Here is a 25,836-nt window from a genome sequence, read left to right as displayed (position 1 = left end):
GTTAAAATGGAGTACTTTATTAATTTATAGTTTTGGTATTTAAAAATTCCTTTGTCTTTAGAAATTCAATTTTACATTAACGTTAAAATAATGAACTTAATATTAATCTAATATATTTTGCATTTGGTATAAACTTTACATATTAATATGCATTTTATTATTTTTTGAAAAAATTAATATGTATTTTTTTAATTTCAAATATTTGTATAATATACAACCATTTATATTCAATGTATAATTATTATTAAAAAAATAAAAAAAATTCATGTGCAAAACACATGACAACAAATACTAATATATATAAAATTGGATTCTAAATAATAAGTATTCTCATTAATAATGTATTAAATGTTATACTTTTATTTAATTGTTTATTTGATTTCATATATTAAAAGAGATAACTTATTCCCTATTAAATATTTTATTTTTTAGATAAATTAGCCTAAGTAAAGAGCACATATAAATATTTTTATATATATAGGCCAATAATTTACTTTACAGATTTAGTTATAAATTTATATATATAGGTCAATCATGCACATTTATTAGCATCCCGTGTGTTACGGGATTAAAGCTGGTATTTATTCGTTTCATACATGCCTATGCGGATGTCATGTGACCTATGATAGTGAGTTTAGGCTAAACTAATGTAATTAACTAATTATTCGTCCAATCAACTAAGAAAAAATCCAATGCGGGACAACTGGAATATTTTTTATTTAAAAATTGGGATAATACCTCATTTTGCTTCCTAATTTTTATATTTTTTAATATAATATTTAAAGAAAAATATTATCTAATTAGATACTTAAATTATATTTTTATATATCAAGTTACCCTATTTTTTAAGATTGTTAAAATAAATCTAATATGACATTTAAATGTTGATGTGAATGATACATAATTACATGTGATTTAGATATTATTGCCATACGTCAATTTTTAAGATAAAATAATATAATATAATTTTTAAAAATTAATTTTTTATTTTTTTATTTTTTTAAAATGATATGTGATAATGATTTCATTGTTATATAATAACCATATGTCATCTATTTTAATATTTAAATGTTACGTTAATATTATTTTAATTATATTAAGAGGTTGAGATAATTTTATATGCAAAATTAATGCTAACCTATTCGATTAAAATTTTTTTAATTTAAGTATTATATTAAAAAAATTACAATAATTCAAAAGTTAAATGAAATGTTATCTTTTTAAAAATTATAAAAAATTCATATTTAATGAATTTTATTTATTCTGAACAAATAAAATCGGATTTTATTTTTTTGAAAATCCGGTTCCCACACCACATTTTATTTTTTATATTATTTTTTTCCATCAAAATTGTTTATATTTTAGTACTCCTTCTCATTTTATATGTTTTTTAAAGAAAAATTTACATGGAATTTCGAAAAAAAAAATCATTTTTGTTTATTTTTTTGCTAAAATTTTAATTTTTTATAACATGATTTTTAATGCTGAAAAACAATATATATGTATATTTATATATTTATATACGAAAAAGAAAGACATTTTTTTTCTAAGTCAAGATCAACAGACCAACCTCTTGGTCTCAGTTTCAGTACAGGGGCTTTTTATTCACACTAATTGAAGATGAGCAGAGATCGAGAGACTGAGGGTGAGAGTGAGAGGAAAACAAAAATGGCAGCTGCGACAGAAGCAAAGATAGTTCATTCAGCAGCGGTCACTTATTTTTCTATGTTATCGCTTCTCTCTTTTTGCCCTCCTTTTGTTATCTTACTGTAAGTAAAACCCCAACTCTTTCAAATCTTTTCTTCCTTTCTTTTTTTTTTTTCACTTTTTTGAGTTTTTTTCTTAGAATTTAATTCATGGAATGAAAAATCCTGTGATTATGTAAATACCCATTGCAGCTTTTCAGTTTTAATGGCTTTTTCATTTCTGTAACTCAATTTAGATGAAGGGAAATGATAATAAAAACCAAATCTTTGAAATATGAAGACAAAACATAACAAGTTTTTAGATCTTATTGAAACTACCACAGATTGTTGCTGATCATTGTTGGCGGTTCTTTTAAGAAGCATAAAGATCAAGAAAGTTAACTTTTTTTTTTTGTCATTATTGAATTCTTTGTTGGGATGATAGAAGCAAAGCCTGTTCATTGATTCAGCATTGGTGACATCATGTTTCATTTTTTTTCAGTTTTTACTATATGTCCTCTTTTGGTTATTTATCTGTAAGTTTTGTTGAAGTCAATCATATTGTTTTTCTTGTTTGTTTGAATGGAACAGAAACTTTCCCATGAAGGGTTTCCTTTCCTTGGAAAATCCTGTGGAATGTGAATTTATAGATTTAACAAATCTTTATATTGTGATTATTATTAATGTTTGGTTTTGTTATGTTTTATTGAAACTCATAGTCATTTCTCTAGTTGTTGGAGTTTTGAATGATTGTTCTTGAATGAAGCGTTCTTGAATGAAGCTTTTTCTTTTTCTTCTGTTTGGGTCCTGAGAATGTGTAAAAGAAAAAGTGTGCTCAGAGTTTAAATCTTTGTTTGGTTTCTGGGAAATGTAAAAAAAGAAAAAGGTTACAATTTTATTTAATAGCTGATACTTCCGAAATATTTTATCCACTCCACTGGGTTGAATAGGACAATGTAAAAATTGTTTATGCTTAAATTCTTGTTGGCACATGATGATATTTGGGATCTAAAACATGACATGAGAGCAAATATACATTTTTTTGAGGGGCTCGGAAAGAGGAAATATAGTTTTTTTTTATATATGTGAATGCAGACATTTGCATGTGCATATAGGTGGGCACCACGTTTACCTTCCCACTTACTGACCAGACATTAAAATTTCCTCTCTGGAGTAATTGCTTCCCCGGTAATGATTCTACCGCACCATACAACCAACATAGAACAAGCTTTTTATTTTATCATGAATATATGCAAACTTTGGTAACATTATGTAGAAGATTTGAAGTTAAAATTAGGAATTTTTATTATGTTCCATTTGAGCAAATCTAAGGAAATCCACTGAACCATTTTAATGCTATCGGAAAAAGAATTCTCTGATTTCTAAAAGCATAATGGAACATTCAGCTTTTACCATAGTTTTAGGAATGTGAGATCCTTCTGTAGCTGTATAATTGAGTTCTTCCTTGGTTTTTTAAAAAATTTATTGCAGTTTGCTTCTTGAGTGCATATTGAATTTGTTTTTTACTACATGCAGATGGTATACAATGGTACATGCTGATGGGTCTGTTGCCCAAACTTGGAATTTTTTAAAGCAGCGTGGACTGCAGGGATTAATAGAAATATGGCCAAAACCCACTGCCACTGCCTGGAAAATAATTTTCATTTATGGAGCATTTGAAGCAGCACTTCAATTGTTTCTCCCAGGCAAGAGGGTTGAGGGCCCAATATCTCCCACCGGGAACATACCTGTTTACAAGGTTTGAGTTACTTGATGTTGTTTTAGGAAATGCTTATCAATTCCTTTGCATCCCGTCTTATATGTTTGGTGATAATTTTGGTGATCTTTTTTACTTTTTTATTATATCTCCAAAATGGAATTACGAACACTTAAATTATAATATTTATAACTATTTTATTGCATAAATCATAGGCTTCATTTTATCAATTTTGCAGGCAAATGGTATGGCAGCATATTTTGTGACATTGGTTATCTATCTTAGTCTTTGGTGGTGAGGACTTTACTCTTTAGCTTTAGCAAATCAGAAGCAGTTGCAGAATTTGTTTTCCTTGCTTGAAGAAATATACTGAACCCTCTATTTACTGGCCATTGGAAGTGGGAAAGGAAAACTAGAAATGCAATTAGAGGCCCTGCTATCAGTTGGGAAACAATGTTTCTGTTTTTTTATTCTATGTTTCAACTTCTTTTTCAATTTGGGAATTGTACCCCTGCAGGGGCGTGGGGGGGGGGGGGGGGGGGTGGAATTCTTTGAGCTGGGGGATACAATGCACATACCATTGAGCCAAATGTTTAGATGCCAATGTTCCAACTTCTAATCTTAGTATGAAGTAGACCTATGCTTTTTTGTTGCACTGGACTGCTATTTACACTTGCAGTATTCTGGCATGAAGTTCTTATTCATTCCTTGGAAATTTATCAAATGGAAATTTAATTGATAATATTAGCATTCGTTTGATCTTATTTTTCAGAGGACATGCTCTTTCTGCTTTCTGGTCTTAATTGACCTAACCTTCAAGCAATTTTAATCACTTTACCAATTTTCATTCTCCAGGTTTGGGATATTCAACCCCACGGTTGTTTATGATCATTTGGGAGAAATATTTTCAGCACTCATCTTTGGAAGCTTTATTTTTTGTATTTTCTTGTACATTAAAGTGAGGAAATAAGTTTGGTTGATGCAAAATTTTCACAAGTAATGCTCCAATTATAACTCTGACACTACACTTTATGTTTACAGGGTCATGTGGCACCTTCTTCTACTGATTCCGGGTCATCTGGGAACTTAATAATTGATTTCTATTGGGTTAGAATCTATGAACTTTTTATATTTACGTTAGCTCGTGTAACTTTTTAAAGGTCCTTTCTGAACTTGAAAGGTATGGGTCAAGTAGAATAGGAAACATGGAAACATTGCCACAGAAGATGCAGATTGATGTTTTTAGTTGATTATACAATGAAAGTGTGTTGGTGTGCATTGAGGGCTGGGGTTTGAAGGCATATGATTGACATCTAGCTGAAATTCAAACCTTCTGACCTATTTGTTTTAGAAATCTGCGGACCATTATTGGAGTGAAGACTTCTGATGCTATATATGAGCTTCAAATAGTTAGTGTTGTCTCATATTTGAGAGGCTGAAAATCTTGCATAATATGTGCTATAAACCCACATATGCAGGCATGCAAAATTTATGGTGTGTATATATGTGTCGGAATGGTAAAATGTTGTGAAAAAATAAGAACTCAAAAGCAAGCCCAAACTGTAAAATCCTCTGCAAGCTTTTCCTACAATGAAGAAGTAGAGACTAAGAAAGTAATCTACAAGCATCTGCTGATTCTTGAAAGACAAGCACATAGGGTGCATTATGCAACATAACTTTGAGAATGCATTCCTATGGTGCATGTGGTGAGCATAAAGTGTTATGTGGTGCTTACATTTTTTGGTCTTCTTGTTGCAGGGTATGGAGCTGTATCCACGAATTGGGAAAAACTTTGACATCAAAGTCTTTACAAATTGCAGATTTGGGTTGATGTCTTGGGCAGTTCTTGCTGTCACATATTGCATAAAGCAGGTAGCTCTTCTTGGTTAATTATTGCTGGTGGGGGTTGTGCAAATAAGCTCTCTCTAAGATCCCATATTGCTAGGCCTTGTTACCCAACTTTTTTCAAAAAATATATATATATATATATCCTCTGAAGTTTAGGTATATTTCAATAGTTTAGGGGGAAAACACTCCCTTTTGGTGTTTAATGTGGTGCTACAAGCAGATAGGTAAGTTTTGGAACTGATAAACAAGACAACTTGAAGAGAGGTTATGCATAGGGAAATAAAGGCATATAACTTTTTAAATCCTCTCTGCCTTCTCTTCTTCAAATTTACAAGAAGTTTGGTACATCATTTTCGTTAGATTTTCAAAGTTGTTATGGCAGCATAAACCGGTTTGGGTAGGTTTCAACATTCTGTCAATTACTTGCTAGAGAGAGCATTTACACCTGACCTAGTAGCTTGTTCTTATTACAAAATCAGGTGTCAACTTTTAGATTTAATGCCTGAGCAGGTGGTTACCTAGTTACCTACCATGGTACCATGTCTGATGTCTCAGGTACCTTGATTTAACTGTTTAGCTTTTGAATTATACTAATTTTCAACTAAATTCTTTAGCTTATGGGATATAGTGTAAGATGGGATTTTCTTCATATCTGCAATTGGTTTCATTTTGCTTTGAATTATAATAAACTAAATTGAAGTCTTCTATATTTAGGAAAGTAATCTTTTAGATATCATCTTTAATATCCTCCTTTTTTGTATCAGTATGAAGTCAATGGAAAAGTTTCTGATTCCATGCTTGTGAATACAACATTGATGCTGGTGTATGTTACAAAGTTCTTTTGGTGGGAAGCTGGTTATTGGAACACAATGGACATTGCACATGACCGAGGTTTACACTCATTCTACTATTCTTTCTCTAAGTCTTGTTTATTGTTCATTTGTTGGCTAAAATATGAAATAAGTTCCTGCACTATCCTAAATTTTCAGAAAAGCCTCATTTCTTTTATTGTACCCAAATAAGCCCCTATTTTATGATTTTTACCCGGATATGCTCTTCTATTGATGGAAAGGTGTATATTCTCTAAGTATGCAAAGCTCATAGGTATATGCATATGAGTTTCTGCATATGTGACACTTTATTCATTGTGAAGGTTGTAGCTTAGCTTATGGTTTTGATGTTCCACTGAATTAAGCATAATCTGTAAGCAGTAATAGATATCAGCCTGGTTTGGTTTTACTGGTTTATTGTAAGCCAAACCTGAAGCCGAACTATAAATTCTCAGCCATTGTAGTTTCAGCTGTTCTTCAGATTTATAACTTTTTGATAACTGAAATATTATTTTTAATTCATATATCTGGGCAGCTGGGTTCTATATCTGTTGGGGATGCTTGGTTTGGGTTCCATCTGTGTACACGTCACAAGGGATGTACCTTGTCAACCATCCTGTGAACCTTGGAACACAGGTATGTTAATGCCTTTCTCCAAAAATTATAAACAATATATTGTTATCCATTCTCTTATTATATGATTGTGGTCACCAATGTTACTTGCCTGTCTTCTGCGTATGATACCTACATAATTTAGGCCTTTAACGTACCTGCATATATTAATGCCATTCTCCAAATTTTCACATTATTTATTAATCTTTTCCTTTAGTTCCAAAAATATTGTCAACTAATGACTTTAGTTGGCGAAAGGAGTTGAACTCAGTCCTTTGCACTATTCTGGGTAAAATTTGGTTGAGTCAATTTTTAATATCTGAAAGATAATGTGAAAATTCATTGATTTATCCTTTTGCTCATTTGGCCTTTGGATTTAACAGGATATTGCAATGATTTTGGAATACCCAAAAAAATTGGAATTTTGGTCCATCCCATTGTATTTTTTGTAAATGATTTCTTAAAACTTAATTTTGCAAAATGTTCTTATGGACTAAAATTGCCTCTTATGGACTAAAATCTCCTTTTAGCGAACCCATCATAATAGGTTTGCAATAAAAGAACATTTTACCAAATCTGAATTATACTTTATCTCTAAAGTGTTCTAAGAATTTAATTATAATGAATTCCTCCAGATGATATGTCAAATTGCACAACAACATTCTTCAAGGTTCTTGTTGCCTTAAGTATTCCATCTCTTGTAATTGGCCTTGATACAACCATATTTCTTTATTAATGCTTTCCCTATCGATGGAACTCTCAGGGAAGAGTTGAATAAAATACTCTAATGTCTAAACGGTAGACATTCTCATTACTGAGCTACTGAAGTTAGTAGGAAATTCTACATGGATAGGAATGGGGATATATAGACCAGTAAATAATAATTCAATTCCGATACTAGGGATCAATGATCCCAATGATTTCCTCTAGAGTCTGTCCTTTTGCGGCTTTGTTATTTTTGTCAGTCCCACTTATGATTGATGACTAATTAGGTGATTCTCCTCCTTATTTTTATTTTTAGAGTAAAATACTGGAACTTTCAGCCAAATTTATGTGACATGTTGAAAGTTTGTAAAGTTGTCAAGGTCAAGATTAGATTATGCAGTGAATTTCTATAATTCTCTGGGACCAGTTGGTTATAAGCTGTATGTTTTTCAGACAGCCTATTTGGTCCAGGCTGGAGTTATGAGAAAAAGGGCTGTTGAAGTAGAGCTTTCAAAATGAGCTGTTAAGTTGCAATTGTTTGAAATAACTAGCAATATTTATCGTCTATTTAAAACTTTTATTAAAATTGTCTACCAGATTTAGATTTCATCTTTTTACAATAACTCTGATCTTGGAGCTTCAATTTCCCAGCTCCTAAAAGCTCATTTTCAGCTTTTACTGAAGTTAATAGTATGGGTTGTAGAAGTAATTCACTATATGTATCTTCATTCATGCAAACAAAAGCTTGTTCAATGGAAAGATATCCTGTTGAGTGATTCATTTTCAAAATGCAACAAGCAGTTTGTTTATTCAGTTGAATTTTGGATCAATTAAATTGGTAAATTAGTCAAAATAAACCAAATAGTTGAAACTTTCAGGACTTCCAGTTGTCCAAGGTCCAGATGAGTTTGATAATTCTATAGAGTTAATCAAAGTCCAAAAGGTAAAAGATGGACAAAAAAAATTTGAATTTGCAAATTAAGCCTGGTTGTACGCTGAAAATTAACCTAGTTTGATGGGCATAACACTGGTCAAAGAAAGGTTTTGGTTAGTATGTTTTCTATTTTTCTTAATTCTAAAAATCTGCTTTTTATTTTGTCAGCTTGCAGTTTATATCCTTGTGGCCGGCATTCTTTGCATATATATCAACTATGATTGTGATAGGCAAAGGCAAGAATTTCGCAGAACAAATGGCAAATGCAAAGTCTGGGGGAAAGCACCATCAAAGGTGCTTGTTTCATAGCTTTTTATATCTATTTTCTTGTTCATAAATTTGGACATAGGTGTTCAAAAGCAGGTCTGACCCTGTCTGGTCTTTTCTTCAGATTGAGGCCACCTACACAACAACATCTGGGGAAACCAAAACCAGCCTTCTTTTAACATCAGGATGGTGAGTTTTCCTTCTGTGAAAATGAAATTTGTTCAGACCACCATAGACAAGTATTTGCTTTCTCTGCTAGGACTTGTTTTTATCGTGTACAAGGCAGTTGAAGTTGCATTAGTTAGTCTCAGCTGATTGATTTCATTCTCGTAAACTTTAATTTTTCAATATGAGGTTTAAAATTGACAAATATAAAAGAATCTTGTGAATTTTCGGTATTACTTCTGTTGTGAAGATATTTACGGGCTAAATAAGCATGTACAAGCTTAAGTGTAGCCAAATGGCCTTTCATAAGAAATGATGTTTGCCTAGTTTTCTTTACCAGAAAATACAGTTTGAGCTGGGGCTCTGGCCTCTTAACAACATTAACATTATTTTACATAACGGTTTTTCCAGGTGGGGTTTGTCTCGTCATTTCCATTATGTGCCAGAAATATTAGCTGCATTTTTCTGGACTGTTCCTGCTCTGTTCAACCATGTAAGCTTGTTCGTAATTGCCATAAGTATACTATTTGGAGCTACTTGTAATCATATCTGAGACTTTTATTGCTTTTGGTACTTCATCAGTTTCTGCCATACTTCTATGTGGTATTTCTTACCATCCTCTTAGTCGACCGAGCCAAAAGGGATGATGACAGGTGTCGATCCAAGTAAGTAATATTAACTGTGTTTTACCTGGATTGTTTATCACTTTGAACCATTATCTTTTCTGTGTTTTTATTACTTCCTTTTCCAATGACTTTGCCTCTCTCTTTTCTATATTTTTCAAGTGATGGTATCCCACATAAGTCAAATCCGAATCAATTGGTTTTAGAGCATGTCCCGTTTTAATGGGAACATTCACTTTTACCTACTCAAATTGTTATTCGGGTTAGGCATAATTCCTAAAACCAAACTAAAGGGACAATGTGGCTTTTAGCTAATTGGTTTTGGGTCTTGTAAAAAGGGTTCCCAATTGCCTTTGAAAGTAAGAGGTCAAATGTTTGAGCTATTATTAGTTGTTGTGTGTTTGTGTATGGCCATGGTGTAAATCTTTCATTCACCTTGTTACGCACAGTAATTGTCACTTTCTTGTCTTCTTTTTTTCCTTTTTTTTTTTTTTTTGTCTACAGTTGAGTGGTAATTTTCTCCTTCCCATTTTCTTACTCTCCTTGAGAAATTAGCTCCGTGTATTTCGCGAAAATGAGCTTAATGAATAAATCTTGCTGGCATTATCCTACTTAACTTGGTTCTTTCTTCATTGCCTATACAGGCATGCATGTCAATAATACTTGAAAAATTACACATGCAAATGCATGCACAAACACACTCATATAGGAGAGGAAGAGGGAAAAACAAAGACTCTTAACTGTAATCAATTGTCTTAAAAGTGAAGTTGAATAAGGTTCTGACAAGATCCTACTTTTCAGGTATGGTAAGTACTGGAAACTATACTGCAACAAGGTTCCCTACAAGATCATTCCTGGAATTTACTAAGAGATGTTTGATGAATGAAGCTGCTGCTCATTTTGAATTGAATTTACTTGGCATATCTATACCATGTGGTTGAACTTGGAAGTGCTATGTAATATCATCTCTCTTACAAATGCCAACACTTTCTAAACTCCTTTTGAGTGCTTGTGTTTTTGCTTGCATCATGTTTAAAGTGTCCTGCATTCTACTACTCAAAATTTTGACATGACAATACAAAAATAAATATATATAAATGATAATTTAAAATTTTAATAAAAATCATATATGAGTTTGAAAAAAATAAAAAATTATTTTGTATTTGACATGTCAGTTATGAATTTTTGTTAGGTATCTAAAAAAGTAATGAGAAAGAGGAATGAATTACTTATCTTAAAATAAGAAAAAAAAAAAAAAAAGAGTTTGGGGTTTAAGGTACAATGCAAGTGGATGAGAGATGAGAAAGGATTTTATCTATTCTTATTGTTGTTGTCCTCATGTTACTAATCTCAAAAGAAAATATGGTTTAAGTGAATTGGATTTTTTTTTTTTCATTTTGAGTTATTTTTGTATATGTGGATAGTAGAATTTTTAAATTTCACATATGATATTAAAAATTAATTTAGTTATTATATTATTGGGTAAATATTGCTTAATAAGATATGCATCTATTTTATGGATTCCTTTGTAGCCTTTAAAATTTTCTCCATTAGTTAGCATATAAGATAATTTTTTTGAAATTTTTTATGCATTTTAAATGATAATTCCTTTTTAACATAAAAAAATAAATATTTTTTTTGTTCAAAACAAAATGTCAATTTCATCTAAATTCAAGTTTTTTGTCTTGATTTGAGAAATAATTTCCATTCAGCCAATATATATTTTATATATTTTTATATCATAAATTTTAAAATTATAATTTATATAAATTTATTCAAATGAGTAAAATGACCAATAAACTCAATTTTAGTCATACAATAATTAGATAAATTTAGATATTATAATCTAAAATATAATATAAAACTAAGATATGAAATTTATATAATATAAAATTTTAATAATAATTACATATAAATTTAAAAATATATATTTTGTATTTTTATATTTATATAAATTATAATATATAATTTTTATATAAAATATAATATGAGTACATATATTTTAATATTTACATAATATTAATTCACAAATCGCCGGATGTAGATAAATCTATACATATTAGAGGCTATTATAATTTTTCAATTAAAGCACCAATTAAACTCAAATATTCTGGGCCCACACCCTTTCGCATATCAATTCTTCCTCAAATCCCACAGCCAAATTCTTCATCTTTTGTCTCTCGTCTTGCCTCGTCTCGTTTCGGAAAATCAGAGTGGGCGTTTTTTCTTTTTTGTAAAATCTTAAAATTGACTTTCAAATCAATCGTTCCAAAATTTTCTTTCTTTGAATCAGGATTCATATCCCACTAAGGTGAGATAATTTTGATTTCCGCTAAGTTTAGGGTTTGGTGAATTGTTCTTAACACTTGGAATCTTTCAGGGGGAAAAATGTCAGCATACGACAATGTAGTAAGTGGGAAGCTGAAGCTGAAGGGAAAAGCCTTAGATGTTAAGGCTGGTGGAATCAAGAAGAAAAAGAAACATAAGAAGCAGCATCAGGATTTTCAGAGTACCCAAAATGACCTCTCTTCTGCTTCTGGTCGGTTTTCTTTTTCTTGGATTGGATTTTAAACCCTAATTTATTTTCAATTTCCTCAATTTAATTTTGCACTGTGGTGATCATATAACAACCTTTTCTTATGTTTACTTAATTTTATATTAGACACTCTGTTTATTGCTATGATGATAGTGCTTTTAGGTAAAGGGAAAGCCACCTTCTGAAATTTGTTTGTATATGAGCTTAGTTAGAGTAATCTTAGTTTTGGGCTGCTGCTGCTGCTATTACCACTACCACCATAAAAGGTGGTGGAGAGATTGGCTTGATGTTTTAGGGAGGATAATTCTTGTTTTTTTGGCTGGATAAGGTGCCTTTTAGACAGTACATTAACTGATACATTCAAATCTTAATGGATGCATTGATATTTTGTTGTTTATTGCTATGATGATAGTGCTTTTATGTAAAGAAAAAGGCCCCTTCTGAAAATTGTTTGCGTATGAGCTTAGTTAGAGTGACCTTAGTTCTTGGCTGCTGCTGCTGCTGCTACTACTACCAGAAAAGCTGGTGGAGAGATTGGCTTGACATTTTAGGGAGGATAATTCTTTTTTTTTTTTTTGGCTGGATAAGGTGCCTTTTAAACAGTACATTAACTGATACATCCAAATCTTTATGGATGCATTGATATTTTGTTGTTTATTGCTATGTTGATAGTGCTTTTATCTAAAGTAAAAGCCCTCTTCTGAAAATTGTTTATGTGTGAGCTTAGTTAGAGTGACTACTACTACCATAAAAGCTGGTGCAGAGATTGGCTTAACGTTGTAGGGAGGATAATTCTTGGTTTTTTTTGCTAGATAAATTGCCTTTTAAACAGTACATTAACTGAGACATCTAAATCTTTTTGGCTGCATCTATATTTTGTTGCCCTTTTGCTTGACTGGATTTAGGTTGGAGTAGTAATTTTACAGTAAAAAAAGAAAAGAAATAAAAATTACTGACTAGTAGTTCTGTTGTTTGTGCACACTTAATTTATTTGACTCAACCTGCTTCTAACTTGTTATACACTGTTAAAACCTGTTTGATGTTCCTATTTCATAATTGTTTCTAGACCTCATAGTTTTAGCCGGTACTTGATGTAGGTGGAAGCAAAGAAGTTTCTGTTGATCCCAATGAAGAAGATATCAATGATGCTGACAAATCAAGTGGGGAGGGGAAGGCTTCTCATTATGATGATCATCTCACACCAGCAGAGAGACGATACATTGAGCAAAGGGAGCAGCTTGATGTCCATAGGTTGGCTAAGCAAGCTAATAAATCTCACCGAGATAGAATCCAGGACTTCAACCAATATCTGGCAAACATGAGCGAGCATTATGATATTCCTAAAGTTGGCCCTGGTTAATTCACGCAACATCAAGGAGATCACCTTAGTGTTTTCATTTGGAACTTCTATGTGTTATGTACCAAACAAAGTTGCTGTCAACAAAAGATAAATGCTTTGTTTTATGGAGGTTGTCGACTGGTTATTGCGGATTATGCATTTAATTTTTAGTTGCTATATTCCAACATTATTACAACCTGCACTTAGTAAGATTATATTTGGATAAGTGCTTGCCCTCTGCCCCTCTTTACCTGTTTTTACTTGCCTAGTTACTTTAGTCCATGTCACAGTCACAATGTGATCTATGATGACCTTTTGCTTTAATTAAAATGATTTATTGAATATATGCTTAAAAAAATATTGATGCATTCAAATTCTAAGCACATTTTGTGTAAAACATGATTTGTTGAGTATTATGTATGATGCTCTTTTATCATTTTGCTCATAAATGTCATGTAGTGACTCTGTAACATTGTGCTTAAATTCTTGATTTGGGTACATTGATACAATTGTTTTTTTTTTCCTTGAACTATTTGCTATGCTTGAAATTGTTTGCTCTTGTTTCATGTCCTATGCTTCTTTGGGACCTTAATTTGAAAATGTAAGTCCAAATTGATATAAAAAAAAAAAAGAAAAAACTATTTTCCTTGAATTTGTTCAATTTTAGCATTCTATTTTTCAAGAAAGAAAATTTTCAATAAGATTTATTGGATTTTTTGTTCCCGAAAGGAAGAAAAAATTGAGCTCTAATAACTTAATTAATCATTTTGATAAATCTTTATTTAATACAAGTTCTTCATGTTATATAATTTATACCATTAAAAAAAGCCTAGTTTTTTAAAGATGATTCTAAATGAAGTCCAATATTTCTCATTTCAAATATTTATCATTGGACTTTGAATTTTGTTATTTAGAAATTCTCCGATATTTGTTTCAATATTTTGGGCTAAGTTATTTTTTTTCAAAAACACAATTTTTAAATGCACAATATTGGTCAAATGATTTTCAAGTCAAAAATCAACCTTTAAGAAAATACCAAAATTTTGATTTCGTGAAGAATGGATTGATCCATTTAAACATAAAAGCCTCTACAAAATCTAAAAGTTTAAAATCATTTTTGATAATACATTGAAATTAATTTGATGATGATTAATTTATCAAATTAATTCGATTCGATTGATTATTTCAATTTTAATTAAAATTTGAATATTTTTAAATGAAATATCTCAGTTATTAAAATTTTTATGTATATATATATATATATATATATATATATATATATATATAAAAAAACTTCTATAAGACTATTATGACAAAGCAAGTGCCTGTGGCCAAAGAAATTTCTTTTTCTAGTATCTGAAAAATAAATTTGATAACCAAGTCAGCAATACTAATTTGGAAATTTTGTCTCGCTTAGAAATGTCAAGACCTAGGGGAAGAAGGAATGGAAATATCTCCTCTGAAATGGTCAGCAAAACACCATATAAATCTCATCGAGGAGTACGTCTCAGATGCAAGGCAAGAAAAGGCAGGATTTATAGGCTTTTCCTTTCCTCACAATCATACCCTCAAAACCTTCTTCCTACACAAAGATTTCCAAAGAGCTATACCTTTTTTTTTGTACTAAATTGTCAGAATCTGAACCCGTTTCAACCTAATCGCTGATACTAAAAGTTTAGCATTCTAGCACCAGTCGAGGCGACCGTTGGCAAGAGCTATTCATTTTTCAACAATATCTACCACTTATTTCAACTTCACATTTCACAAATATGCTGTCCAAAGGGAAAGTGATGAAAGCGAAGAGCCTTCTATCCACAGCAGCATCTATAGCAGCAACGGCAATGGTGATTCGGACCATCGCCAATGATTTTATTCCAGCAGAAGTCCTAAACTACTTCTCCTTCAGCTTACAAAATCTATGTCACCATTTCTCCTCTCAACTCACAATCGTCATAGAAGAATTCAGAGGGCTAGCCGTAAACCAAGTGTTTGAAGCTGCTGATATATACTTGGGCAGCAAAACAACCCCCTCCATTCAGAGACTGAAGGTAGGCAAAAGTGAGAAGGAAGACAAATTAGCTCTATCCATGGATAGAAATGGAATACTGGTTGATGTTTATGAAAATGTGGAGATGAAGTGGAAATTGGTTTGCACACAAGTTGAATCTGTACCTTTTCGGAAACCAAACCATGGTGATCTTAATGCATCTATACGGTCAGAAATTAGACAATATGAGCTGAGTTTTCACAAGAAAAACAAAGATATAGTGCTGAATTCATACTTGCCATACATTTTGCAAAGAGCAAGTTTGATCAGAGAAGAGAATAAAACAATAAATCTCCACACAGCTATGTATGGAAGGTGGGATGTGAATGATGTCAAACTTCAACACCCAATGACATTCAAGACACTGGCTATGGATTTGGAGCTGAAAAAGGCAGTGATGGAGGACCTTGAAAACTTTAACAATGGGGAAGAATACTACAAAAGAGTTGGGAAAGCTTGGAAACGTGGATATTTTCTGTATGGACCTCCAGGGACAGGCAAGTCAAGCTTGATAACAGCAATGGCTAATCACCTAAAATTTGACATTTATGACTTGGATCTTACTCAAGTCCAAACCAACTCAGATCTTCGATTTTTGTTGCTTACCATGCCTAGTCGATCGATACTAGTTGTTGAGGATATCGATTGCTCTATCAAGCTCGAAAATCGAGAATCGGAGAATGGATCTCGGAGAAATCAAGGTGACAATCAGGTGACACTGTCAGGACTTTTGAATTTCATTGACGGTCTTTGGTCATGCTGTGGGGAAGAACGTATCATTATTTTCACAACCAATCATAAAGAACGATTAGACCCAGCTTTGCTGAGACCTGGTCGTATGGACATGCATATTCACATGTCATACTGCAATGCATCCGTATTCAAGCAACTTGCGTTTAACTATTTGGGGCTTAGCAATCATGGTGTTTTCCAACAGATTGAAAGGCTATTGGAGGAGGTGAATGTCAGTCCTGCAGAAGTTGCCGGGGAGTTGATGAAGAACAAGGCTGCCTTTCAAGGCATACTCAAATTCCTACATGAAAAGATCAGTGAACCCGTTACGAGATGACATCTACCAAGTCAGTCGAAAGTTCAAATCCCAGAAGCCGCAACTTCTTTCTTTATCTTCAAGCTGCAGCCTTCTTAATACCCATTTAACGGAGAGAGAAATTTTGGAAAAGGATGAATTTGCTTATTTCGATTCTTTTAAATACATTTATGAGAATTAATAAAATTGTTATCACAATAATTCAAAATTAGGCACGGCAAGGAATGCATTCCCTTGTCCCTGTCTGTTGGAGAAATTCATTGCTCCTGTCCTATGGATATGCAACAGGGAGTTGGCATTGACAGCTCAGTAAAAGATAGAATTTTATGCTAAAAAGGGCAATGAGCGCATGATAGATTGATGATACTGAATACACAGCTTATTCTTATTATAGTAGCATCACTTTCCTAGCCAAAATCAAAGGAAAATACACATCTTATTGTATAAATACATAAATAAAAAAGAGTTTCAGTCCCCTGTTAAAAGGGAAAGGGCAGAAAATCATACTAATGAATTCATAGCTATAGCACTTTAGAATTCAGGCCAACGAAAGCTACAATGCCGGCACAACATGTATCTATCAAGATAGAATTTTCATTCACTCAAACAAAGAGAGAGAGTCCTAGCGATTTTACCCCAACAATTGAAACTAGGACTAGACTGGGGAAAAAGTCGAATCTTTTGACTGCGGTTCACCTTGTCTCATCCTCTAATGCACGGAAACCGGCTGTCAGATCCTCATTAAGCTTTTTGAATTTTGCCACGAGAGCTTCTTCACCTTCCGCTGGGTCTTCAAATTTTTGTGACCTGTGGTGTCAAGAAATTGACAAATTAAGCACAGAATCCTAAAAAAATAATTTTTTAGTCATTTCCACTTTATTCTTTTTTTTTTCTTTGGTGAATTTCCAGCAGAAAGCTCTAACTTACACTAATCGATAAAAGAGCTCTCCCAGACGATGCTTGATAAGACTGTATGTTATCTTCTGACCATCCATCCCAGCAGCTTTCTCCACCGCCTGAACATAGATATTGCAGTACTCATTAGACCCACACTCCCTCCAATTGGTAGACATAAAAATAATCAGACAAAAAGTACAGCACAAAAGTTGTATAGACACCGAACTGGTTGAAATATACAAAGCTAGAGGCTTGACATATATCAGTCAAAACAAAACATTTCCTTGACCTAGTTTTCTAGAATCCCATAACAAAAAAAGGGTAAAAGGCTGGAGGCAAGGTCTATATATAGATCTATTTTTCTAGAACCTGCTATTGTAATTCTCTTCTCACTATAAAATGAAGCATTACGCTATGGCCTGAATCTTTCACCCCATATATATTTTAGAATTTAAAATACTAATGTCCATCCACAACTTCTCTTTAATCAAAATAGGATAGTAATAAACCACTTAAAAAGTTGTCATTGTCTTCCCTCTAGCTTTTCCAAGTAGCTAAAAATGGCCATAATAGAAATTATTGGACAAAAAGGTAGCAGTGATCAGCAGTTGAAAGAGTGACACAGAGCAAGGATGCACTACCTGATTGGCCAAAGTATTGAAATGAATAATGTTGCGCATCATCCAAACAGACTTGTAGAATGGGCAGAATTTGTCATATCTGTCACATCAAACGCAAAAACATGTGCAAGAAGGATTACCATATGAAAACAAAGCCATTGAAACAATGATAGCTACTAAGAGTTTTCTGACATCAAACAGTAAGAGCTGAAGCTTACGGAGTAAATGCATTCTGAGCAAGATAGTCTTCCCTTAAAAGTTTAGCAGTTTCTAGAGTGATCTTATCTGTTTCAGCAAGAGCATCCTTTCCTACAAGCTGTAACAATACAAATTCCGGTGAGTGCTGAAGTGAGACGAGATAAAAAGATGGTGCTAAAAATTTGCAGTAGCAGCCTACAAAGACTAACAATAACATTACAAAGAGAACGTGTAACTGAAAGCCAAAGGAGGGGACAAGAGAGAGAATGCAACATTATGATGAGTCTAATGATTCAATGCTAGGTCAAAATGACAAATAAAATTCACACTCACATGTTCTTCCTCTTAAGTCTTTAAACAGTAATAAAATAGCAAGATTCTATTTCATCAAAAACCATAGCAAGATAAGGAAACTTACCTGGACAATTTCATTCAGATCATCTTCCCTCTGAAGCACCTCCCTGGCCTTTGTCCTAATGCTAATAAAATCAGGATCAAATTTCTCATAGAAAGATTCCAATGCCTAGGAACATAGAAGAAACAACCAATTAATATGGAGGACTTGTATCACTTGGGAAAAGGCCAGCTCAGGAAAAGAGTAAAGGAAAGCCGTATAATTGGATAATTACAAACTAAGAGGGATAGAATTATGTACATACCCCCGAGTACTTTGAGTATGAAATAAGCCAGTTGACAGAAGGGAAATGCTTCCTCTGTGCAAGCTTCTTGTCAAGACCCCAGAAAACCTATAATTCAAACCAACAAGGAATATGGAGATACTGCACTAAGTTCTTTCCCGTAGATAAGTATCACAGTCATAACAGCTAAAAGGCAGCAGCAACAACACAGCTGGCACTTTTATTAGGAAAAAAAAAAAATACTGAACTGCTTCCATTATCATTTTTGGTTCTTTCCCTTTCTCTCCCTCCTATCCCCTGGTGCATTGGGGACAGGGCGGGCGCCTAATGAATGTATAAAACCTTGATTTATACCTGAACAATACTGAGGGTGGCAGATGTCACAGGGTCAGAGAAATCTCCTCCAGGAGGAGAAACAGCACCAACAATTGTGACACTACCTGTACGTTCTGGCCCACCAAGGCATTTAACTTTACCAGCACGTTCATAGAAAGAGGCTAATCTTGCGGCCAGGTAAGCAGGATATCCACTATCAGCAGGCATTTCTGCCTGCAACAGAAATCAAAACAGATACTAGTATGAGCTTAATAGAAAGAAAGCTGTTAGCCAATAGAATGAATACCAGAAGTATACCAGACATAGAAACAACAACAATATTTTCATTCATTTTCATTAATGAAGTGAAATTAGAATGTAAAAAGAATTTACCTGCTAAAATAAGTGAACATCTAAATTATAAAAGATAATGGCACCTAAGCACTAAACCTTATGAAAGTTTTTGCTATTTCAAGAGTTTGAAGTAGATAAATTTTTTACCAAAAAAATAAAGCACTCAGATTTAGAGGAACATCATTAACCATCAGATAAGAAATGTCAATAGGAAAATCACAATGCCGTCAATAAGGCAAAAGGATCAGCAGAAAACTTATGGTTTCTATTATCTGCAGACATGCTTTGAGAACAATGACAAAATGAGTGCACAATGAACTGACTGTTAATCAGCAAGGAGCACTTTCAAACCATGCTGACAAAACTCAAACCAGATGGCAATCAAGTTTACTAATATTTCTCTTTTAGTGAACAACCACCTATTCTTTTTCTTTGTGGTCCAATACATGCAACAAACATTGGCTAGTAGACGACAAAACACCCAAAAGACACTTTTTTTCTCACAGATTAATACACAAAACAGGCTCATTGAAGTAAATGCCAATGAAAAATTATAGCAATATATGCTACTTCCCCCCCCCCCCCCAATCTTATGTGACAGTATTTATAAGCTGGAGGACCAAGTATAACAACTTGGAAAAAACAATAGCAGTTCTAACAAAATTACAGTTAAACATCATTAATTTAAAATTAAACCACGTGCTCTGATCAGATTGGAAAAAAAGACTAAATCGAAGCACTCTCAATGGACCTGGTCAATATGCCTGAACTATAAGCATTAGGAAAAGGAGAAGTATTGTTTCATTAGCAAAGTTTTGATGGGTTTTTTACCAGCCGTCCAGAAATTTCACGCAATGCTTCTGCCCAACGAGATGTTGAATCTGCCATCATACTAACATTATAGCCCATATCTCTGAAGTATTCAGCTATAGTGATCCCTGCAAATCCACGAAAGAAAAAAATGATGTTAATGGCAGCCCATATCTTTTTCAGAATACAAAAGAAGCAACAAAAATAACACGATCCTAAACTCATTATCATGGAAAATATCCAAAAAACAAACTCTCGGTCCCCAAGGTTACCGTTCAAGCAATTTTCATTATGAAATTCCTATGATTAGCAGTTCATAGTTTTACCCGTATAAATTGAGGCTTCTCGAGCAGCCACAGGCATGTTAGAAGTGTTAGCCACAAGTGTTGTGCGCTTCATGACAGATTCTTCACGACCATCAGGCAATGTCATTGTTAATTGAGGGAAATCCATAAGAACCTGAAATAAATAAATATAGAATGAGGATATTAAAATCTCCAAGGGGGATTAACATTCCAAAATAAAAAGATGAAAAAACACCTCAGCCATTTCATTTCCTCGCTCTCCACAACCAACATAGACAACAGCATCAGAATTAGAATACTGCACATGATCAGAAAAATAAGAACAATGAATATCTATCATTGGAAGAAGTTAAAGGTAAAAAGAAATATATAAAAAATTTACCTTGGAAAGAGCTTGACTAATCACAGTTTTACCACAGCCAAATGCACCAGGAATAGCACAAGTTCCACCAAGTACTGAGGGGAATAGCGCATCAAGAACACGCTGATTGAAAACAAAGTTATCAGCAAATCACAACCTTTGGAAGAAAAGTCCTTCCCACAATAAGACTTACCTGACCGGTAAGCAGAGGAGTATCTGCAGCAAGCTTTGTTGCAACGGGTCTTGGTGTACGGACAGGCCATGTCTGCATACAGGTGTAGCACATTTCAAATTAAAATTTTGCAACTGCTAAAAAAAGTGAATAGCAGTTAATCAGTACAGCTGACAAAATATTGACCCAACTTAAGTGACCTGCCCAAAAAGTCAACGACCCAAGGCTGAATAGCACAAATCAACCTGGCCAAGTACCAACTTTTGGCACAAGGGATGATTGGATGCCAGCCGTAACCCAGCCCCACCCAAAAATTTGACTAAAAAAAATCAACAAAATGAACCCTAACCCAAGCCACCTATTGTCACATATAATCATGGAAAATGTAATGACATAAGAAAGAAAATACAAACCTGAAGCATGGTGAATTGCTTTTTGACACCTTGAAACTCAAGCTCCAGCACAGTATCCTGCCATAACGTAAAAGGGTCAATTATAGAAAAAAGAATGCTTTGTACCACATTAAAGCATATAGAATGGCATGATATAAAATTTAAGCACCCAAACCTTCAATGAATATTGACCAGGAGGGGCAATGTAAGTGATTTTTCCCATTGCATCAGGAGGAAGGGCAACACTATGTTGCATCAAACTGTTCTCATATACAGTCTGCATTTGAATTTCAAAGTATCAATTTAAAGATCTTAGAAGAGTTAAAAGCAAAAAAATCAAGTGATCTAAGTTTCATCCTATATCTCTAAAGGAACTGGAGTACAAATTTTCACCATAAAAGATGCAATGCGATGAAATCATATATCCTTTGTCACATTTTTAATTATTCAGGTATTAGGTTCCCTACCCTAAAAAAGCCTATAAAATGATGGCCTCATTTTCATTTGTCTCTATCAACTTTATTGAAGGGAAAAATGGCTATATGCTGACTTTTGTAGAACAAAATCAAAGAAAATTGCAATTAGCCACTCTCTCATCCAACCTCTCCCTTCCCCTCCCCGTTCACTTGTCTTTTGAAACTAAAACCCAAAATCTGTTCATTTTCTTTGTATTTAAAATCCATAGCTGATTCCAAGATTCTCTTCGCATCTCTAACCATAATCATAATCTGATTATGTTGCATATTTAAAAAACCATTACCAGTCTCTAAAACTGGGATTAGTGCCTTATTCAACTGGGCACCATTTGCAACTCACACCTAAGGTTATTTAGGTGCCCAGTACCTAGGCAGTGCCTTCTGCTTCTTATTACTTATGGAACTTCTACTAAGATGATAGTACAAGGCCATTAAACTTACAGCATATAGATCTCCACCGGTTAGAAGGTCCCCTTCACCTGCAGGAAATAAGCATTGTATTGAACACCAACCTCACAAGCCAATACCCATTTCAGTTGCATCTTAAAGTTGCATACCTATTTTTTTAGGCTGAAAATCCCAAAGGGTATCTTTGTCAAGAGCTGGTACAGAAACTCCACGAGGGATATACACATCACCCGATCTTTTAGCAATAGTTTTCAAAGGCCTCTATATTGATGTAACATTGAAAGAAAAGAGAATAGCAGATATCAATAAATAGCAAATACATAATAATACCGTTAACAGCATAGCTGGTAACTGGTTAGTTGGTTTTCATAACACAACTAAACTGTGGGAAGAGTTAAAAGAATACAGGAATTTAAATTGCACGTAAAGTATGGTTGAACCTGAATGCCATCAAAAATATTTCCCAATATTCCTGGTCCCAACTCAACTGACAGAGGCTGCAACATCAACATATAATTATAAGCTCAAAAATACAATAAAATCACTGTCAAGATATTCAAGTGTAGTTACTTTTAAAATTTTAAAAAAGAACAACAATACACCTTGTGTGTCCGCAGAACCGGATCATTCACCATCAGGCCAGCTGTTTCTTCGTAAACTGAAATAAGAACATAGTGAAAGTTTCTTATAACTTTTGAAACTACTTTCTGTTAAGGATCCTCACTAAAGCCACAGGTAATTCTTACTAATTTTTTTGCGTACCTTCTTTCCTAAAGGAAAACAAAGAACATAAACAAAAGGGAAGCTTTAACTGAAAAAACTAATGTTTGCATTACCTTGGATTGTAGCAGAGTCTCCTTCCAACCGAATAATTTCACCAATCAGATTATCATGTCCAACACGGACTAATTCATACATGGCAGCACCAGCCATTCCATCTGCAACAACGACTGGACCTGACACCTGCCATGTAATAGTTGAAGTGGAGAAACATGAAAAAAGAAGTAAGAATGATTAGCCAAGGTAATTCAGTAGGTTGGTAGTCAGTCAGAAAATGCAATAGACGTTGATTGAATAGAAATATGAACATAATAATTAAGGCTCCATTTGGTACAATGGAAAATCACTTTCAGAAATATTTTCTGCGTTTTTTTGTGTTTGGCTGACCCAAAAAATAGAAAGTCAACAGAAATTGGTTTCTAGTCAAAAGCTAATAATGCCCATTTGAGAGAAATCGTCTTCCGTTAATGCCCATTTGAGAGAAATTGTCTTCTGTTCTTTTAGTCCGGAAGACAATTTCCTCCAACTGAACTCATCTCTCCTTTTCTCAATAGTCAAGCACAGTTACAACACTTTAGCTTACAATCTTCACAAATCCAGCAAAAAAGCCCCAATTTCCTTCTCTTTGTCCTATATTGTTCTTTGACAGTAGTACCACCTGCTTGTGATCTGAAACCAGAACTTGAAGAAGAATAAAAGGACTTTGTATCAGCCGTACTAGAGCTACAAAAATGGCTAATGTGGATTATCCTTTTTCTTCTCCCACCTGAGCTCTGTTCTTCATCGTTCATGGACTGTCATTTTTTCTTGATTTCTTCTCCTCCTTCAAATAGAATAAGCCACCAAAAAGACAAAAAAGCTCCTAACATTCCTATGGCAGCAACAAGAAAGCTCACAAGATCTCATAAAAATCATATTCTTCTCCACAAACTTTCTCTATCCTCCATAATCTCCCTTTTTAAGCTTCAATCTCTAAGCTAATCTTGTAGCCTATGGGTATTTTGAAAAAAAAAAATCTTTCTTTTTTTTTTCTCAAATATTGTTATTTGGTTATTTTACTGTGTTTATTTTTTGTAGGTTTTTATATATTTAAAATGGGTATATTGAGTAAAAGAAAGATTTAAAAGATAGGATTAAACGAAGGAGAAGATGAATAGTGAAGAAAATATTTTTGTTTTCCATTGAAATAAATACCGAAAAATATTTTCTCTGAAGTGATCCAACACTGGAAAATTATTTCTTTTCCAAAAAATCTCTCCAAAGAAAATCTTTTATTTTCTAGATGTTGTTTTCGGTTTACCAATCGAAGCATAAGCATCATAATCTCTTTTTTTTTTTTTTTGGGAAAAAGCAAAGATCAATATCTAGCAATTTCTCCAAATACACAATACATATACATCCACATGACAAATAGAAAGGACAAAGAAAGTCACTTTCTCATTTTTAATTGTCATGGAATTCATAATAACAATTTTCTTTAATCAAACTCTTAATAGAAAAATTATGACAGAAAAGTTGAATCTGAGGCAGGCTTAGCATCCAAATGAAGTGAAACAAATCACATTGAGCAATTAAAGCAATTCAACTGAAACAAATCACAACATATACTGTCACTGATTTAACAGAATCAACAATAGTTTGAAAAAATAAACAGTCATTGAAAACTAATCTAGCAGCCAATTTTCAATCACCAAATCTCCAACCAAAAAAATAAACAGGAAACGAAAATGAAAATTAAGTACTTCAAGTACAAGCATCGGAACACTCATGTAAATTGCCATCCAGATCAATCCAAAATTCACTGATCATATATTAAAAAAGCAAACGAAATAAAATCCTTGAAAATTATATCACAAATTTCAAATCATTATAATTAGCATTGACAAAAGAAAAAACAGATCAGAAATCAAAAAATTAAAAAAAAAAAAAACAATTCACTCCAACCTCTACTTCAACACAAGAAAAACAGATCAAGAAATGACAAAACATATAAAAAAACGTCTAAAAACAAAGCCATTACACTAAACTGAAGTATAAAAACGCAGATCATACAATAAAAATACTCGTAACATATATAGTTAAACTCAATCGACCGTTAATAGCAAATCAAATTGCGGCAGGAAAGATAAGAATGATATAATGAGGGGAATTCACCTTACGGACATAGCCGTATTCGCTTTCTTTCTCTGAATCCTCAAATGTCGTCAATCTGGCCCCGTAAACTGCCGGCATTTTTTCCTTTCTTTCTTAAATGAAATTAAACAAAAAAGAAGCAAATCAAATCAATTTTGTTTGAGTGAAGGAGTTTAACTTGGATTTTCAAGATCTGATCAAAGAGTAAAATCGATACAATTCTAGTAGAGAAAAACAAATAAAAGGTAACGATCAAAACCCTAGGGTTTCAATCGAGAGAAAAAGAATATTTCAGTGAAGCAAAGAAACTATTCTGAGAGAAAGCAGGCATGAGAGAGAGAGAGAATGTGAATTGTGACACTTATGATGATGAAATGAGAGAAATTCATCGCTAAACGGTCAGGATCTTGGTTGGAGTGTGAATGATAAGATGCGTGCATTTCTATTTTGATAAATGGTGTGGCTTGTTCGATTAGACCACATTTCATGGGACCCGCATTTTAGTAAGTTTAGCTACGTGGTTTGATCATATTGGACCAGAATGCCAGGTCAGGTTTGAGTAAACACGTAATCCATCTAAAATCTAAGTCAACCGACCGCTGAATGTTGAACCTTTAAAAG

The 25,836-nt window shown here is 33.2% G+C and overlaps 3 protein-coding genes and 1 pseudogene across 3 annotated transcripts; 3 read left to right on the top strand and 1 right to left on the bottom strand.

Annotated features, from left to right (window-relative positions):
- The first annotated feature begins 1,529 nt into the window (after positions 1–1,529).
- On the top strand, positions 1,530–10,381 carry LOC111275360 (7-dehydrocholesterol reductase-like). The gene is made up of 13 exons (XM_022860692.2): positions 1,530–1,769; positions 3,222–3,444; positions 3,641–3,696; positions 4,258–4,360; positions 4,444–4,509; positions 5,161–5,274; positions 6,015–6,141; positions 6,616–6,716; positions 8,500–8,625; positions 8,723–8,787; positions 9,175–9,256; positions 9,346–9,428; positions 10,188–10,381. Exons 1-13 carry the CDS (start codon positions 1,621–1,623, stop codon positions 10,252–10,254), a joined length of 1,362 nt encoding a protein of 453 aa, XP_022716427.2. The 5' UTR covers positions 1,530–1,620; the 3' UTR covers positions 10,255–10,381.
- A 1,057-nt stretch (positions 10,382–11,438) lies between these two features.
- LOC149511398 (7-dehydrocholesterol reductase-like protein) lies at positions 11,439–13,487 on the top strand. The gene is made up of 3 exons (XM_089755101.1): positions 11,439–11,697; positions 11,767–11,925; positions 13,020–13,487. The coding sequence occupies exons 2-3, from the start codon at positions 11,775–11,777 to the stop codon at positions 13,280–13,282; spliced, it is 414 nt and encodes a 137-aa protein (XP_089611227.1). The 5' UTR covers positions 11,439–11,697; positions 11,767–11,774; the 3' UTR covers positions 13,283–13,487.
- A 1,404-nt stretch (positions 13,488–14,891) lies between these two features.
- LOC111275359 (protein HYPER-SENSITIVITY-RELATED 4 pseudogene) lies at positions 14,892–16,612 on the top strand (annotated as a pseudogene).
- Positions 16,613–16,713: 101 nt separating this feature from the next.
- Positions 16,714–25,574, bottom strand: LOC111275358 (V-type proton ATPase catalytic subunit A-like). Its single transcript, XM_022860690.2, has 20 exons — positions 25,237–25,574; positions 23,139–23,265; positions 22,905–22,960; positions 22,743–22,799; positions 22,452–22,563; positions 22,336–22,373; positions 21,594–21,695; positions 21,440–21,496; positions 21,048–21,119; positions 20,876–20,977; positions 20,729–20,791; positions 20,515–20,647; positions 20,210–20,316; positions 19,064–19,258; positions 18,731–18,817; positions 18,490–18,594; positions 18,092–18,189; positions 17,895–17,973; positions 17,284–17,372; positions 16,714–17,163 (listed from the first exon to the last, which is right to left on the bottom strand). Exons 1-20 carry the CDS (start codon positions 25,312–25,314, stop codon positions 17,049–17,051), a joined length of 1,872 nt encoding a protein of 623 aa, XP_022716425.2. The 5' UTR covers positions 25,315–25,574; the 3' UTR covers positions 16,714–17,048.
- Between the last annotated feature and the right edge of the window lie 262 nt (positions 25,575–25,836).

This window comes from Durio zibethinus, chromosome 26, assembly GCF_047325235.1.
Source record: "Durio zibethinus cultivar Kanyao isolate XHJ-2024 chromosome 26, ASM4732523v1, whole genome shotgun sequence".
Classification (NCBI taxonomy): Eukaryota; Viridiplantae; Streptophyta; class Magnoliopsida; order Malvales; family Malvaceae; genus Durio; species Durio zibethinus.
This window is presented reverse-complemented; position numbering and strand designations above follow the sequence as displayed.